This window comes from Bos mutus, chromosome 4, assembly GCF_027580195.1.
Source record: "Bos mutus isolate GX-2022 chromosome 4, NWIPB_WYAK_1.1, whole genome shotgun sequence".
Lineage (NCBI taxonomy): Eukaryota > Metazoa > Chordata > Mammalia > Artiodactyla > Bovidae > Bos > Bos mutus.
The window spans coordinates 38,483,829-38,501,043 of NC_091620.1; the positions used below are offsets into that span (position 1 = coordinate 38,483,829).

The 17,215-nt window shown below is 37.1% G+C and overlaps 1 protein-coding gene across 4 annotated transcripts in view; it reads left to right on the top strand.

The window, feature by feature from the left end:
- Window positions 1–17,215, top strand: part of SUGCT (succinyl-CoA:glutarate-CoA transferase) — a 787,630-nt gene that overhangs the window by 275,294 nt on the left and 495,121 nt on the right. For all 4 annotated transcript variants that reach the window (XM_005888147.2, XM_070369345.1, XM_070369347.1 and 1 more), the window contains one exon: window positions 8,048–8,119. In XM_005888147.2, coding sequence (XP_005888209.1) covers window positions 8,048–8,119 — 72 coding nt within the window. The remainder of the gene's footprint in view (window positions 1–8,047; window positions 8,120–17,215) is intronic.

Below are 17,215 nucleotides of genomic sequence, written 5' to 3' on the forward strand. Positions count from 1 at the left end.
TATTTTGCTCCATTGATCTACATTTCTGTCTTTGTGCCAGTACCATACTGTCTTGATGACTGTGGCTTTGTAGTAGAGGCTGAAGTCAGGCAGGTTGATTCCTCCAGTTCCATTCTTCTTTGTCAAGACTGCTTTGGCTATTTGAGGTTTTTGTATTTCCATACAAATTGTGAAATTGTTTGTTCTAGTTCTGTGAAAAATACCTTTGGTAGCTTGATAGGGATTGCATTGAATCTATATATTGCTTTGGGTAGAAAATTCTCACTGTTTGCAGATGACATGGTCTTATACATAGAAAACCCTAAAGACTCCACCAGAAAATTACTAGAGCTAATTAATGAATATAGTAAAGTTGCAGGATATAAAATCAACACAGAGAAATCCGTTGCATTCCTATACACTAACAATGAGGAAACAGAAAGAGAAATTAAGGAAATAATTCCGTTCACCATTGCAACAAAAAGAATAAAATACTTAGGAATATATCTACCTAAAGAAACAAAAGACCTATATATACAGAACTATAAAACACTGGTGAAAGAAATCAAAGAGGACACAAATAGATGGAGAAATATACTGTGTTTATGATCAGAAGAATCAATATAGTGAAAAAGAGTTCTCATTTTTGGGTCACTGACACTTTCTCATCTTTCTTACCTCATGCTTCCCAGTTTTGCCAGAAAGCCTTCTGTGTAGCTTCTAGTATTTGTTGAATTGCTTACTTTCCTCTGATCCAACATAATACATCAGCCTTTTTTAGAAACTTTGTTTTTTATCAGAGTATAGTTGATTAACAATGTTGTTATAGTTTCAGGTGGGCAGTAAAGTGATTTAATTATACATATACATATATCTATTCTTTTCAAATTCTTTTCCCATTTAAGTTGTTACATAACATTGAGCTGAGTTCCCCATGCAATACAGTAGGTCTTTGTTGGTTATCCATTTTAAATATTGCACTGGGTACATGTCAGTCACAAACTCTCTTAACTATCCACTCCTCCTAACTCCTCTCTTCCAGTAACATGTTTGTTCTAAGTCCTTGAGTCTGTTTCTGTTTCATTAGTACATTCATTTGTATCATTTCTTTTTAGATTCCACATATAAGCGATATCATACAGTATTTCTTACATCACTCATTATGACAATCAGTGCATCAGCCTTGATTTGACAAAATGTGTTTAGCTCTTGTTATGCCAGATGTTGTCCTTGGTGTGTGGGGTAACTGCAGCAGGTTCTAAGTTCTTATCTGCCAGCCAGACTCCTATGCTCACTTAGAGGTCACGGTCATTGCTTCATGTGTCTTTGTTCAAAGGCTTGGGCTTCTGCTTTTGCCTGTATTCTCTGAGGATTTTATCTAGTTAACTAACAGGGTGCTATCCTTCTACCCTGTGACTTGCTTTCACAACTTGTCATGTGGGAATTTGGAGGCAAGTCTCTGAGCCTCATTCCCATAAATGCAGCCTCTGCCTATAAATCTTAGGAACTGACTACCTACTGAAGGACTTCCAAGAATTCAGTTCAGTTCAGTTTCTAGTAGTGTCCGACTCTTTGCAACCCCATGGACTGCAGCACACCAGCTTTCCTGTCCATCATCAACTCCTGGAGCTTCCTCAAACTCAGGTCCATCAAGTTGTGATGCCATCCAACCACCTCATCCTCTGTTTCAAGAATTTGTCCAAATGTCTTACTCCATTTCCTACCTATACCCCCATACTTCATCTGGCTGAATGTTTCCCTCAGCCATGCTTATCCAAACTTTCTATATCCTAGGCTGAAATTCCACTGTTAACTAGATCTATACCCTAGTGTCTCTTCAGGTCTAGTGGGCAGGTCTAATATCGGTCTTTCCAGTAATGCCAACCTTCTGTGTGCCCTGTTTTGTCATTGATAAATCTTGAGATATGATGAAATTAAAGTATGTTTGGAAAACCTTTTTGATAATCTACTGTTATCTACTTTACAATAATATTCTTATTGAGGTTTAGTTAATATTCTGCTCTAGTTTATTTTTTTGCTTGAAGGTGAAATGTCATAATGACAGCCTGAATAAAGTTCTAGTCTATGATAAGACTTTTAACATGTCTTAGATAAGTGTAGGCTCATTGATAGATACGGTATTTTCATGGATGGTACATAACTAGTACAAAACTTTATTTGTTGTAACATGTTTGGGGTAAAACAAAGAGTACTTGAAAAAGGCTCAACATAGTCAAGGAATTTTTTACCTTGAAGTGTTCCTGAAAAATCAATATGGATTCTTGTCCAGAATTTTTTGCCACTTTCCATTAAATAGGAGGTGCTTTTGGCAGCTTAGTCCAAACAATCTAGCTTGAGATTCTTTATAACACAGGTGATTCAGAATCATCAGTTTCTCATGCATAGCTTCCAGGAAAAATAACACCATGTCATTGTACATTATGTCCAGGATACATGATGGGTGCCTTCCTGAAGAACAGCAAGCTTTCCCTATAAAGGACTTCTAAGAAAAATAATATCTACCGATAATTTGTGAAGATAAAAATCATGACAGTTTCCATTTCCTTTCTTGCCCCTGACTCCATATCTAGTATCAGAAACTGAGTGAAAATCCTAAATTTATTTTATTTAAAATAGGATTTAATTGATTTGAAGGACCTCAAGGAACATTCAGACTTCCTATGGAATTGGAAAATCCTGACCTGGATCTGGGGTTGCAGGAAATCAGTATGTAGTATTGCTTTCAAAGTGGTTCTAGAATTCAAGACAATGTAGAAATGAGTGTGTTCAAAATGGCTTATTTCCCATGAAAAAAATGTGTAGACAAATAGGTAATAGGTGAAATTAGGGGCTTCTGGCCTCCTTTATCACTTGTTGCAGAGTTCCATCCCATAGGACATTGTTCTTGAGCTGTAAGCATTTGAGGCCTCCTTGCATCTGGCTCAGCCAGCTCCAGTGCCATAAGGTGAGCTGAACTGTTAGCGGTAGGAAATAGTGCTCTATATTTGTCACAGTGTACTAGCACAGACCCAAAGTCAGTAACTGCTTGACATTCCAGAAAACATTCTCATGGCAATGAGTTCAACTCCATGGAATGTCTTTTTCCAGTGGACGATGAAGTCATTTTGCAATGGTTACCTTTTCGGGAAGAAAAGCTTGTGAAAACTTAAGTAGCTCCAGGAGGGTTTGAAGTTTGTGTTCTTGTTTTTGAAGTAGACACACCACTAACTGTATGTACCTTTTTTAGATTGGAGAGAATACTGACACATCAATACGGTAGTTTGAGGCTTCAATTCTTTACAAGAGAAACATCCCAGCCATGAATGTTTGCAGCGCAGTCTGCTGCTCTTATTTAGTTCCTGTGGTGGAAAATCTGCTGGAGGTGTGTGTACATAGTATGTGGTCATTTATCTTGCCTGGTATAGGGAGTGAGGCAACCAAGGGGATGAAGAGAGAGTTTGCAAAGTAGATAAGAGTCCAGAAATCAAGATCCAAAGGCTTAGAATGTACAGGGGGTTCTTTTTATATGCCAACCAGCATTATTAGTAGCTATTTAATAATAATGATATTTATTGAGTCCTTACCTTTTATCAGAGATTATTTTATGCACCTCACACTGTGACTCTAACCTCACACTGAAACTTCTTTGCTCCAGTAATCACTGACTGAAGCATTTTATATTTTGATTATCCGTAGTCTCCTGTCTTCCACCTTGCATTCAACTACTCACCACATTATGGCCAGTCCTTGACTTAATCAGGATTTCTTATCCACTGACACCTCTCATATGCCCTATTCATAACTTCCCCCCATCGTCACCATTTTTAGATATTTGTTACAGCAGTATCCCACTTCTCAGTACCAATTTCTTAGTCCATTTGGGATACTATAACAGAATACCATAGACAGGGTGGCTGAAACAGCAGGCATTTCTTAACTATAATTCTCAAGGCTAGGAAATCCAAGATCAAGATGCTGGCATATTAGATGTCTTGTGAGGGCCTGCTTCCTGTTTCAGAAATGGCTGTGTTCTTATTACTAATACCAACATTGGGGAGTTAGGATTTCAACAACTAAATTTGAGGAGGATACTGGATTGGGTTGCCATTTCCTTCTCCAGAAAACATTCATTTTACAGCAAAAGATATTCTTCTGAAAGTTCTTATTTAAAATATATTTATTAAATACTGTAGCAATAATAACATGGGACAAATAATTATTTAAAGAATTGATAATCTTCTTGCTGTTGTTGTTCAGTCACTAAGTCATGTCCTACTTCTTTGCAACCCCATAGACTGCAGCATGCCAGACTTCCCTGTCCTTTACTATCCCCCAGAGTTTGCTCAAACTCATGTGCATTGAGTTGGTGATGCCATCCAACCATCTCATCCTCTGTTGCTCTCTTCTTCTCCTACCTTCAATCTTCCCAGCATCAGGATCTTTTCCAATGAGTCAGCTGTTTGCATTAGGTGACCAAAGTGTTGTAGCCTTAGCTTCAGCATCAGTCCTTCCAATGAATATTCAGGACTGATTTCTTTTAGGACTGACTGGTTTGATCTCCTTGCTGTCCAAAGGACTCTCAAGAGTCTTCACCAGCCCCACAATTTGAAAGCAATAATTCTTCAGTGCTCAGCCTTCTTTATGGTCCAACTCTCACATCTGTATAGTCAAAGCTATGCTTTTGAGTGTATGGATCTTTGTAGGCAAAGTGATGTCTCTGCTTTTTATTAAGCTGTCTACTTTTGTCATAACTTTTCTTCCAAGGAGCAAGCGTTTTTTAAAATTTCATGACTGCAGTCACCATATGTGGTGGTTTTGGGGCCCAAGAAAATAAAAAATTTCACTGCTTCCACTTTACCCCATCTATTTGCCATAAAGTGATGGACTGGATGCCATGATCTTAGGATTTTGAATGTTGAGTTATAAGCCAGCTTTTTTACTCTCTTTTTTAATCCTCATCAAAAGGCTCTTTGGTTCTTCTTACCTTTTCATCTTTAGAGTGGTATCATTTGCATATCTGAGGTTGTTGATGTTTCTCCTGGCAGTCTTGATTCCAGCTTGTGATTCATCCAGCCTGGGATTTCACATGATGCTCGAAGTTAAATAAGCAAGTTGCCAATATACAGCCTTGATGTACTCATTTCCCAATCTTCATCCTAATAAATCTACTTGGTGAGCCTTAGTCTAATTATATCCTGGTGACTGAGCTGCTAGGGCTTCCCAGGTGGCATTAGTGCTAAAGAACCCACCTGCCAATGAGGGAGACATGAGACATGGGTTTGATCCCTGGGTTGGGAAGATCCCCTGGAGGAGAGCATGGCAACCTTCTCCAGTATTCTTGTCTGGAGAATCCCATGGACAGAGGAGCCTGGCAGGCTACAGTCCGTGGTGTTGCAAAGAGTTGGACATGACTGAAGAGACTTAGCAGGCAAGCATGCATACACAGCTGAGCTGTTACTTGGTATTTACTTTCCAGTGATTATTAACTAGTTATCACTGCTTAAAATTAAAAATATATGTATTGGTAAAAATATATTTCATGTTATGGTTCAGAATTAATGAAGAAACAGCCATTTCTTTATTAACTGAAAGAAAATGAACCCTCTCCTATAATATGTAAACTTGAACATGTCACTGATCCAAAATTTTGGAAACCTTACTTCCCATTATACTTGTTAATACACATTGTTACTTCATATTACTTATCTACTTCCCAACTCACTTTTCCCTCATAAAAAAAGCAGGCAAACAAACAACCTGTATAACTTCATAATTATGAACGGTTTGTTGAGACATCTCTGCTCAAAATCCTTGTCCTCCACTCATAGCTCTGTTGCAGACTTCTTTCTGTAATTTAAGAAACACTAATGCATTAGGTATGGCACTAATTTTGCTTTTGCCTGGTGGATAAGGGAATATAAACATTTAAAATAGTTCATGTAATATCTTGGTGGCATTGATTTACAAATCAAGCAAAAATGTAAACAGAAAAAAACTCGATTATAGTGTTCCGAGATCCCTTTTAGCCACAACCCTATTATATGGAAGCAATCATCTGAGTGATTTATTAACATTTTATAACCATTTATTAATTGCCTCATATTCTTCAGATACCATGAAGTAGGAAGAATAAAAGAAAAAAAAATACAGTCTACTAACTCCAATCTACTTATACTGTGCAACAGAACTTTCTGTTATGATAGAAACGTTCTCTATCTGGACTGTCTCCTGTGGTAGCCACTAGCCACACGTGGCTATTGAATGCTTGATGTTTAGCTAGAATGTTGGTAGAAGTAAACTATTAATTTTTATTAAAAACAGCTTTATTGACATATAATACACATACACTAAAATTCACTCACTGAAACTGCACAACTCACTGGTTTTTAGTACATTCATAGAGTTGTACAGCCTTTACCATAATCAATTTTAGAATATTTTCATTGCCCAAATAAGAAAGCTGTTACTTGTGTAGTCACTTTCCACATTTCCCAAACTTCTTCAGCCCCAGACATCCACTAATCTTTCTAGTCTCCATGGATTTGCTGATTTTGGTCATTTCCTGTAAGTGGAATCACAATTTGTATTCTTTTGTGACTGGCTGATTTAATTTTAGTTTATTTAAATTTAATACTTACGTGTGGCTAGTGGCTACTGTAAGAAACAAGTAATACAGATACTTAAGTAATGATGATGTTTAAGTAATGTTGAGTATAGAAGGTAATCCTGTAAAGGGGGCATGTGAAAAACATCAGAGAGATTAGAGATAATGCAGACAGAGCCTAGAGATGAGACTGTTTCCTGAAGGAGGGGATGGTACCAACTAATACAGTGGTATAAGAAAGAATTGTTTCAGTGATAGGATAGGAATCCTGATGACAAAGGGCATTGGAATGTGGTGGTTGGTGAAGAAGTGGCATTTTTATATTATTTAGAGATGGAGGAAGGGAACAATTTCAAGAAAGCTTGAGAGGTATGTCAAGACTGGTACAAATTTTATATTGTTTCTAATATTTTTAGTATTAGCATGAGCTTCTATGTAGGCAGAAGAAAAAGATACAGTGGAAATGAAGACATAAAAGATGACTGAGCAGGGTTCTGAAGGATGTGAGTGAGTACAGGTAGTACTCAGGTCATTAGCCTAGGAATAAGCCCTGACAGGAAAGACAGATGTTATCTTTCCCAGAGGTGGGCATAAGTGAAGAAAAAGTAGGTGAAGATGCAGAGCAATTTTTACATAGAAAGAAAGGAAACTAAAGAAACTCATTTACTCAAAGAAAATGGGAATAAGGCCTTCTGAGGGTAAAGTTCGGTTCCCCTGATCATCACTGTGATCAGGTGTGTAGAAGTGAGTTCTGATAAGTACTTAACAGGGGCTTGAACTATGAGAAGTATCAATTATTTACATATATCTGGCTTCCCAAATGAACATGTCTCTTAAAAGGAAAAGACTTTCTCAGGTACATAAAGCCACATGGGGTCCAGTGATCTAAATGTGTCATTTTTCACTTACTAGGAAGTGAAAATTACCCAAAAGTTTGTATCTCAGATTTTCGAAGACAAACTATAGCTCCATTACTCGTCTTCCTTCCACCCCATTCTCCTTTCTTTTCTCCTCCTTTCCCTCATTTCCTTCCTTTTTACCATCTATTCTTCTTAGACTTTGTAGAAAACAATGTGCTATATCATTTTCTTTGCCCTACACGAAAAATTGGAAATAAAACACAAAACTGGGAATATCCAACATTAATCCAAACTATAATGAATATAGAATTTAATATTATGAATTATAATAAACCTCCAGTATTTTCTTTACTATTCTAAGTTACTCATTTTTCCTCCCTCCTCCAATGTTATAACAATTGGTGGATGAGACAGGAATTGCTTTGAGAACCTCAAATAACAGCTATACAAATATAATAGAAAAATATACTAATTAGTTGATATTGATTTAATTAATATTACTTTAGAACAAGGTTTATATATACATTTTGAGTAATTAAAGCTATTTTTGTGGTATTCTCAATATGTAAAATTATATATTTATGTATGTATTTATTTATTTTAGGCTTTTAAAACCAAGGATGGATATCTTGTAGTTGGAGCAGGAAATAACCAACAGTTTGCAGCTGTGTGCAAGGTAATCTGTAATATTTGGACTATTTGGAATGGGTAGATAATATATACAACAATTCATTTTGCGCAAAGCCAGAAAATTCAATTTTGCCTAGAGGAGTGTTGCTAAATCTATACTGAACTCAAGACTCCCTGTGTTAGCACCTTAAAGCATGCCCTTTTTATGTTTACAATGTTATGAACAGAGTCCAACTTAACACTCTGTTTTTTTTTTTTTTTTTTGTAAAATTGAGGTATATGACTATTTTTAAGTGAAGAATCATAGTAGCTTAAATTATGTTAAAACCTGACCTACCAGTGCAAACAAAAAGGGAAAAAAAGACTTTTAAAAGGGTTTTTTAACACCAGGATTTTTTTTTTTTTCCTGAGAAGAAGAAAGGAACAGAAGAACTAGGAAACAACCAGAAAACAATTAACAAAATGGCAATAAGTACATACCTATCAATAATTACTTTAAATGTAAATGGACTAAGTTTACCATCAAAAGACATGGACTAAATAAGTTGATTAAAAATAAAGGCCTGCAAGAGTCTCACTTCAGGTATAAGGACATACACAGACTGAAAGTGGAGGGATGTAAAAAAGATATTTAGCGCAAATAGAAGCCAGAACAAAGCTTTGGTAGCAATACTTATATCCAACAAAAGAGACTTTGAAACAAAAACTGTGATGAGAGACAAAGAAGGGCATTGCATACTGATAAAGGGATCAATCCAACAAGAGTATGTAATATTTGTATACTTATGCACCCAACATGAAAAAAGTGAAGGTGGAAGTTGCTCAGTTGTGTCCAGCTCTTTGCAACCCCTATACAGTCCATGGAATTCTCCAGGCCACATGGGAACACCTAAATATATAAAGCAAATATTTACAGACCTAAAGGGAGAACCAGACAGCAATACAGTAGTAATAGGGGACTTTACTACTCTGCTTACCTCAAAGGACAGATCATCCAGACAGATAATCAGTAAGGAAACACTGGTCTTAAATTAGACCAGATTGACTAAACAGATTTATAGAGAACAGTCTATCCAAAAGCAATAGAATACACATTCTTTCTCAAGTGCCCATGGAACATACTTCAGAATAAATCATATGTTAGGTTACAAAACAAGTCTTAATACATTTAAAAATATTCAAATCATACTAGGTATCTTTTCTGACCACAGTACTATGAAACTAGAAACCAATTATAAGAAGACAAGTGGAAAATCACAGATATGTGGAGATTAAACAACATGCTACTATAAAAATGACTGGTATCAATGAAGAAATAAAAAGAGAAAAAAAAACCAAAAAAACAAAAAACCCTTGAGGGCTTCCTTGGTGGCTCAGTGGTAAAGAATCTGCCTTCCAATGCAGGAGACACAGTTCAATCCCTGATTCAGGAAGATCCCACATGCTGTGGAGCAACTAAGCCTGTGTGTCATAACTATTGAGCCTGTGTTTTAGGGCCCAGGAGCCACAACTACTGAGCTCATGTGCAGCAGCTGCTGAAGGCTGCATGCCCTAGAGCCCATGCTCTGCAACAGGAGAAGCCACTGCAATGAGAAGCCTGCACTCTGCAACTGGAGAGTAGCCCCCAGTCATCACAACTAGAGAAAAGCTCATGCAGCAACAAAGACCCAGCACAGCCAAAAATAAATACATGCTAATACACTTCAGTCATGTCCAACCCTTTGTGACCCTATGGACTGTATGTAGCCTGCCAGGCTCCTCTGTTCATGGGATTCTCCAAGAATACTGGAGCGGGTTGCCATTTCCTCCTGCAGGGAATCTTCCCCACCCAGGGATTGAATGCGTGTCTCTTGCGTCTCCTACGTTGGCAGGCAGGTTCTTTACCACTAGCGCCACCTGAAAGCCCAAAATAAATACCTCAAGTTATAAAAAATACCGTGAGACAAATGAAAATGGAAATACAACATACCAAAACTTATAGAGTGCAGCGAAAGCAGTTCTAAGAGGGAAGTTCATGGTGATAAATGGCTACCTCAAGAAATAAGAAAAAACTTGAAGAAATAACCTATATTTACAACTCAAGGAACTAGAAGAAGAATAAGCAAAGCCCAAAATTTGTAGAAGGAAGGGAAGAACAAAAGCAGAGCAGAAATAGAGTAAGAAGACAATAGAAAAGATCAGTGAAACCCAGCAAAGGCAACAAAACACAAATAAAAAAGTGGAACTATATCAACATAAAGAGATTCTGTACAGCAAGGGAAATCATTAATGAAATGAAAATGCAACCTACTGAATGGGAGAAAATATTTGTAAATCATATATCTGATAAGAGGTTAATATCCAAAATAGGTAAGAATTTATATAACTCAATAGGAAAAAATATCACATAATCTAATTAAAAAATGGGCAGAAGTTCTTAATAGACCGTTTTCCAAAGAAGGCATATAGATGGCTAATAGGTGCATATACAGATGCTCAGTGGGAGAGAGACAATAAATAAAACTCCAAAATGATCCATGGTTAAGTGCCATGCAGAGAATTAAAATAGACTACTGTGTTAAAATAGTGACTGGATTGTCAGGGGAAAGTCTCTTTTGAAGAAATAACCTCAAAATGAGATCTGAGTGATACTCATAATGCAATAGTGATAAGGTTTTTCAATATAAATATTAACATAAAATGTTTGCAATACTAATATAAACATAGTACTCAAAATTCACAAAAAGCCTGTAATTATTCCATAGTGCTAATACAGACTATATGGCTTAGTGGTAAAGGATTTACCTGCCAGTGCAGGAGACAGGGTTTGATCCCTGGGTTGGAAAGATCCTCTGGAGTAGGAAATGGCAACCACTCTAGTATTCTTGCCTGGAAAATTCCATGGACATAGCAGCCTGGCGGGCTACAGTCCATGGGGCCACAAAGAGTGGGACACAACCGAGCATGCTTGCATGTATGCCAGGATAAAAGTGGGTTTTTCTTTTTTATTTCTACTTCTATGAAGTGGTAAAACACAAAAATGTTTATCTGTTGTCCCCAATTCCTTACACAGAATTTCTAAAAAATTCCTGAGTTTTGAAAGTGTCCCTTGTTTTTCATAATAAGCCCCGTTCAGTCACATCTGAGTTTATTCTGTTGAGGTAACTTAGGATGGGGCCCCTAGATAGTCTCAGGATAGGTTGGTCACCAGAAAGACCAACTGATCAGAGGGTTGGAACTTTCAGCCCCACCTACCAACCTCCAGTAAGAGGAGAGAGGACTGGAGATTGAGCTGTGTGTAAACCCTTGAACTATAAGATTCAGAGAGCTTCTGGTGAAGACAGCAAGGTGGCGGGAGGGTGGGAGAGCATGGAAGCTCTGCACTCTCCTACCTCTGTGCATCTCTTCTGCTTGGCCTTTGTAATAAACCAGTAGCAGTAAGTTAAAAAAAAAAAAAAAAAAAAGATGTTCAGTATCTTGACTCATCAGGGAAATGCCAATTAAAACCACGAGATCTTACCTCACACTTGTCCAGAATGGCTATTATAAAAAAAAAAAAAAAAAAAAAAAACAAAACAAGAAAAAACAAATGTTGGTAAGGATGTGGAGAGAAGGGAACCCTTGTGCACTGTGGATGGGATTGTAAATTGGTATTGCCCCTATGGAAAATATTTAAAAATAGAATTACCATATGATGCAGCAATTTCACTTATAGGTATATATCTGAAGAAAATGACAACACTAACTTGAAAAGATACATGCATTCCTATGTTCATTGCAGCATTATTTATGATAGCTAGGATATGGAAGGAAAAAGGACTTTTTAATACCAGGATTTTTTTCTCTTCTTTCTTTTTCTGTTTTAATCTCCACAAGATATAATTAGCCCCGAATATAATTGGTCTACAAATGTATTTACCACTAGAAAATTTGTTCTTCAAAGTAGCCTTTGTTTAATAAGTACCTGTCTACAAAATTCATGTTTTAACTTTTTAGCAATTGTCATGTTAAAAATGTTGCTCCTACATAAGATCTAAATAAAGGTCTTGGAATCAGTAAAGTTGAAAATATTCTCAATTTTTAGTATTGCTTAATGTTTTTATTTGATGTTTTTACTATTTATCCAATCTCTGGTTTTTTGTTTTTATTTAAGGCTTTAGTTTTCAGTTCATTTTTTAGAGTTCTAATCCCAGGCAATAATCTAGTTAAAAAAAAATATATGTAAATTTTAATTTTTCTTACATGTAGGGAAAGGCCTTACCTATTGAGGATTTTTTTTCTGGTTGGCAAAGTTTTGTTTTGTTTTGTTTTGTTTTTGTACTAACCATACTACTGTGAGCTTTTAGTTTTATTAAGGATGGCTGTGAATTCCTTAGAGGAGTCTTATTTATTGCAGTTAACTTATTATGTATAAAATTATTTATTGCTGTGCCTCTTTCATATGAGGGGTTAATGAGCACAGCTAAAAACCACAGCAAAGGGGTGGGAAGTATCACAGAGAAGGTGACAAATGGATAGTTCCTATTGCAGGAAGGGTTGGAGGTGGGAAAGAGGAGAGCTTTTATAATGGTGACTCTGAGTAAGTGTAGAGAAAATTGATTCAAACATTTGATCTGGGATCAAAGAACCTTTGTTATGAACGGTCAATGTTAAAAATATAAAACATACGGAAGCTGTTGCCTGTGAAGTCATTTGCGTACTCTGGCTGCAGAGATGTAAAAGCCAGTTCATCACTATAAACGAGGACAGATTTTTTTCCTGGGCCATATGTTTTGGAGTTTTCTCTCTCCAGAATCAGGATGGGGAGGGGGTAGAAATTACTGGTTGACATATTCTTCACTGTTGAAAATAACTGCACTGAATTCTTTTTATTTTTGATTCATTACTGCTGATCAGTTTGAAACTTTTGAACTTCCTCATAAATATCCATAAGAACTTTTTTTTTGGAAGAAGATTTTTATTTCAAAGCAGAATATTTACCATAAGTTTTAGTACTAAAATATGACTTATTGTTATGGTGTGTTATGACACATTTTTTAAAAAAGAGAATAGCAGAGAGGGCCTTGGAGAATGGCATACTTGACCTTGTTTTTACCATATGTGAGTAGGAATGGTAATCCCTGTTATGAGCCATTAAGGCAGCGTCTATAAAACTCTTTGAGATCCTCAGAAGAAAAGTTTTATGTGTACAGCATTTTTATGTTATCTACATCATTTACTAGGGATCTTGAGCAAACATTGAAATCTGATTGACTTTTTCACCTTCATAATTATATCCTTACATGTAAACTTGTCCTAAAAACCTTTTCTGTTAAGGGAAACAAAAAATCACCTTTCTTTGTTTGATTCAAGATTCTCCCCCATCGCATTTATACTAAGTGAGTTTTTCTAAGTTTTTTTTTTTTTTTTAATTCAACTCTTTTTATTACTGAGGGTGTTAAAATTCAGTCTGGCCTTATAGAATATGAGGATACAATGTGATGACAATTTTGATCCCTATCAAAATTATTCTTTTACCAAGTAAGGTTCACCATGAAAGATAGGGCAGCTCTACCTCCTGGGGAGAAATGTGGCAATATTGTTTGCAACAAATGAGAATTTACTTATGCCAGATCTCTTTTGAAAAGAGAATTTGATATACTGGTTGGTTAATACTTCTTGGGGAGGGTCCTATTAGAATGCTGTTATTGTCAGGGATTAGAGGGGAGTAAGAGCCTTGGGTTCAGGGGATTGGGGTTCAGAAAATTTCCTGTATATAAAGTGAACCTTGGCTTATAACAAATCCTATTTTATGTCCCTTAACGTGATACAGAAGAGCAGGGAATGTGAGCATATGTAAGCTATTTTAAGCTGATTGATGCCAACACTAATGGGTATTCCTATTTGAAATACACTGACATCCCTTTAAAAGTCACATAGACTGAAGGTTTCTTTTGTTGGAGGCAATAATCATTGGTTTTCATCTTTTGCATGCATAGGAAATCTCCTTGAGCCCCTTCCCCAGAGATTTTGACAAAGTATGTGAGGTGGGGTGCAGGAAACTTGAATTTTAATAAGCACTATAGTTGATTTTTTAGCAGGTGGTCTGAGGATATTATAATTCTAGGGCATTCTGTGAGTCTTGAAACCAGTCAGGTGATGTCTGGCAAGGTCATTTTTGCTAAGCATCTGTGTCCTCATGATTCAATGAAGATTATTACATGTAACTGTACTAGTATATAACTTTTGGGGTTCTAGAAGAGATTAGGTAAGTAAGACAGTACAGTCCCTTGCTCAAAGTATAAACTTAATAAATGACCTTTCTAGTATGACGTAATTAGTATGCAGATTCTGGTTGCGGGTGAAATGGAGTTAGCACATTTCTCCCTGTCTCATTCACTTGACACAGTGATAAAACCTGTACAGAATGCATGGAATATCTATACGAGGACTTTGAAAAGTAATCAGTAGCAGGAAAATTAGTAAAGAACACCAGAATTTTGAAATAGCTCTAAACTGGCAGTAGGTTTTACCAGTTTTCCCTCTGATTATTCGTTTACATGAACACAGCCTGAAATCTGGATGTGGGAACGGGGGAACAGAGCTGACTTCCAGGAGATGCCCTTATTCCTGGTGCAACAAGCATGAAAGTGAGCTCTAATGTCAGGGAGACATTTTTTCCCTCTTCCTCATTTCCTCACACCCCAGCCTCCAAGCAGTCCTGTAGTGGCAGCAACAGATGAGCAGGAGCCAGAACTCTGAGGAAGGGGACCTTTCCTATTTATTGCTGGGCTGTGATTCCAAAAGACAGAGGTGAATCCTTGATGCATTTTTCCTCTGTCCTCCCACTGATTGGCCTCTGCCCTGGAACTATGCTGAGGAGTAGGGTAACTAGAGGGAAGCCCTGGGGAACTGAAAAAAGGTTGCCAAGGTGGAAAAGCTTTAGAAAGTGATCTGTGAAGTTGTGAACTCCTGTGCTCACCGCTGAGTTGCATATGTATTGATCTGATCTTAATCAGGACACCAGAGATGTTGAGAACTGTGTTAACAAATAGACAGCTTCTCAGGTGGCAGCATGAGCATTTAGTGGGTCACAGGTGGAACTGATTCAAAAGCACTGCAAAGGCTTTGAAAACTGAACTAACACTAAAACCAAAGCAAGTAGAAGGTAAGTTGGGACTTGTGGTCTGGATCTGACCAGGAGAACTTCTTGCTAAAAACAACAAAACAAATGTTTTCTTTAGGATTTAAACAAGACCCAGAGGCTTATAACATAATATTCAAAATATCCAGGATTAAACTCCAGATTACTCAGATTATGAAGAACCAGAACCTGCATGAGAAAAGACAATGGCATTTCCAAGATGACACAGATGTGGGGATGCAGTCATGAAAATTTTAAAGCAGCATTTATAAAAATACTCCAATAAGCATTACAGACACTATTGAAATAAATATTTAGAAAAGTAGAAATGTCTGGCACAGAAATAGAAGATAAGAAGAAGAACCAAGTGGACATCTTAGAACTGAAAAATAAAACCACCAAACACAAGAACAAACACTTCACTAAATGAGCGCAGTAGCACAATGGAGGGAACAGAGGAGACAGTCAGGGACTTAAAGAAGGATAAATATTAGGTTGACCAAAAAGTTCATTCAGGTTTTTCCATACCCGAAACCTGAACAAACTTCCTGGTCAACCCAAAAGAAATTATTCAGTCTGAACAACAGAGAGGAAAAAAGTTCCTTCCCCAAAATGCAAGAAAGAACACATTTCCAGGACCTGTGGGACAATAACAAAAAAGTCTAACATTTATGTCATTGTAGTCCCAGGAGGAGAGAAGAAAAAAACATATTGAAAAAATAGTTGAAAAAACAATTAATGGAAACTTCCAAAATTTAGTGATTGATAGAAACCTACAGATTTAATAATTTCAGCAAGTTCCAAATAAGAGAAATCCACATAAATCCATGCCCAAGCACATAAAAATATTACTGCTGAAAACTAAAGAAGAAACATTTGAAAGCACCTAGAGAAACTGACCTATTACCTTTGGGGGAACGCGACTAGATTGATTGCAGATTTCTTGTCAGAAACTCTTGTCAGATTTCTTGTCTTGACAAATTTCTTGTCAGAACCTAGAGAGAAGTTGCACAGCATGTTTAAAGAGCTGAAAGGAAAGAGCTGTCAATACAGAATTCTATATCTAATGGGGATATCTTTGAGAAACGAAAGTTAAGTAGATAACCTCCCCTACCTTCCCCCATTTTTCCCATCCTTCTTTTCAAAAAAATTTTTTTAAATTGTATTTAAAAAAATTTATTTTTGCTCATACATGTGGCATGTGGAATGTTAGTTCCCCAAACAGGGATTGAACCCACAGCCCCTGCCTTGGAAGCACAGAACTTTCACCACTGGACCACCAGAAAAGCCCTCATCCTTCTTTTTTGAACAAACACATGGTTTATTATTTCTTTGGGGAGAAACAGTACCTACTTGGAGTAGTTCACATTTATTTAATGCTTACTGTGTCAAGTACTTTCACTTGCATTATTTCATTTTGTCGTAGGCAGCATTCTATTTCAAGTTCCTAAAGCACAGTTATGACTACAGCACTTGAAGCAGTCTCTAGAAAGTTCTGAATGCTAGCAAAGTGGGACAGAAGGATCATTACTTTACCCACTATTTACCATCAACTATCAAAGAGAAAGGAAGTCTAATAAGTCAAATTTTAAGAAGGATACATGAATGCATCCCAGTTACCATTGAGGGCAAACACTGAATAGTTTTTTATGACACTTACAGTATATTCTGAGTGAGACCACATTTATAAATTTAACATGAGGGCTAGTGAAGACACTTGCTTTTTCTTGAAATGACTTATTCACTCTTAGCAGAAGAGCTGCTGCTGCTAAGTTGCTTCAGTCATGTCCAACTCTGTGCAACCCCATAGACGGCAGCCCACCAGGCTCCCATGTCCCTGGGATTCTCCAGGCAAGAACACTGGAGTGGGTTGCCATTTCCTTCTCCAATGCGTGAAAGTGAAGTCGCTCAGTCATGCCTGACTCTTCGCAACCCCATGGACTGCAGCCTACCAGGCTCCTCCATCCATGGGACTTTCCAGGCAAGAGTACTGGAGTGGGTCGCCACTGCCTTCTCCATAGCAGAAGAGGGTGGGTCTCA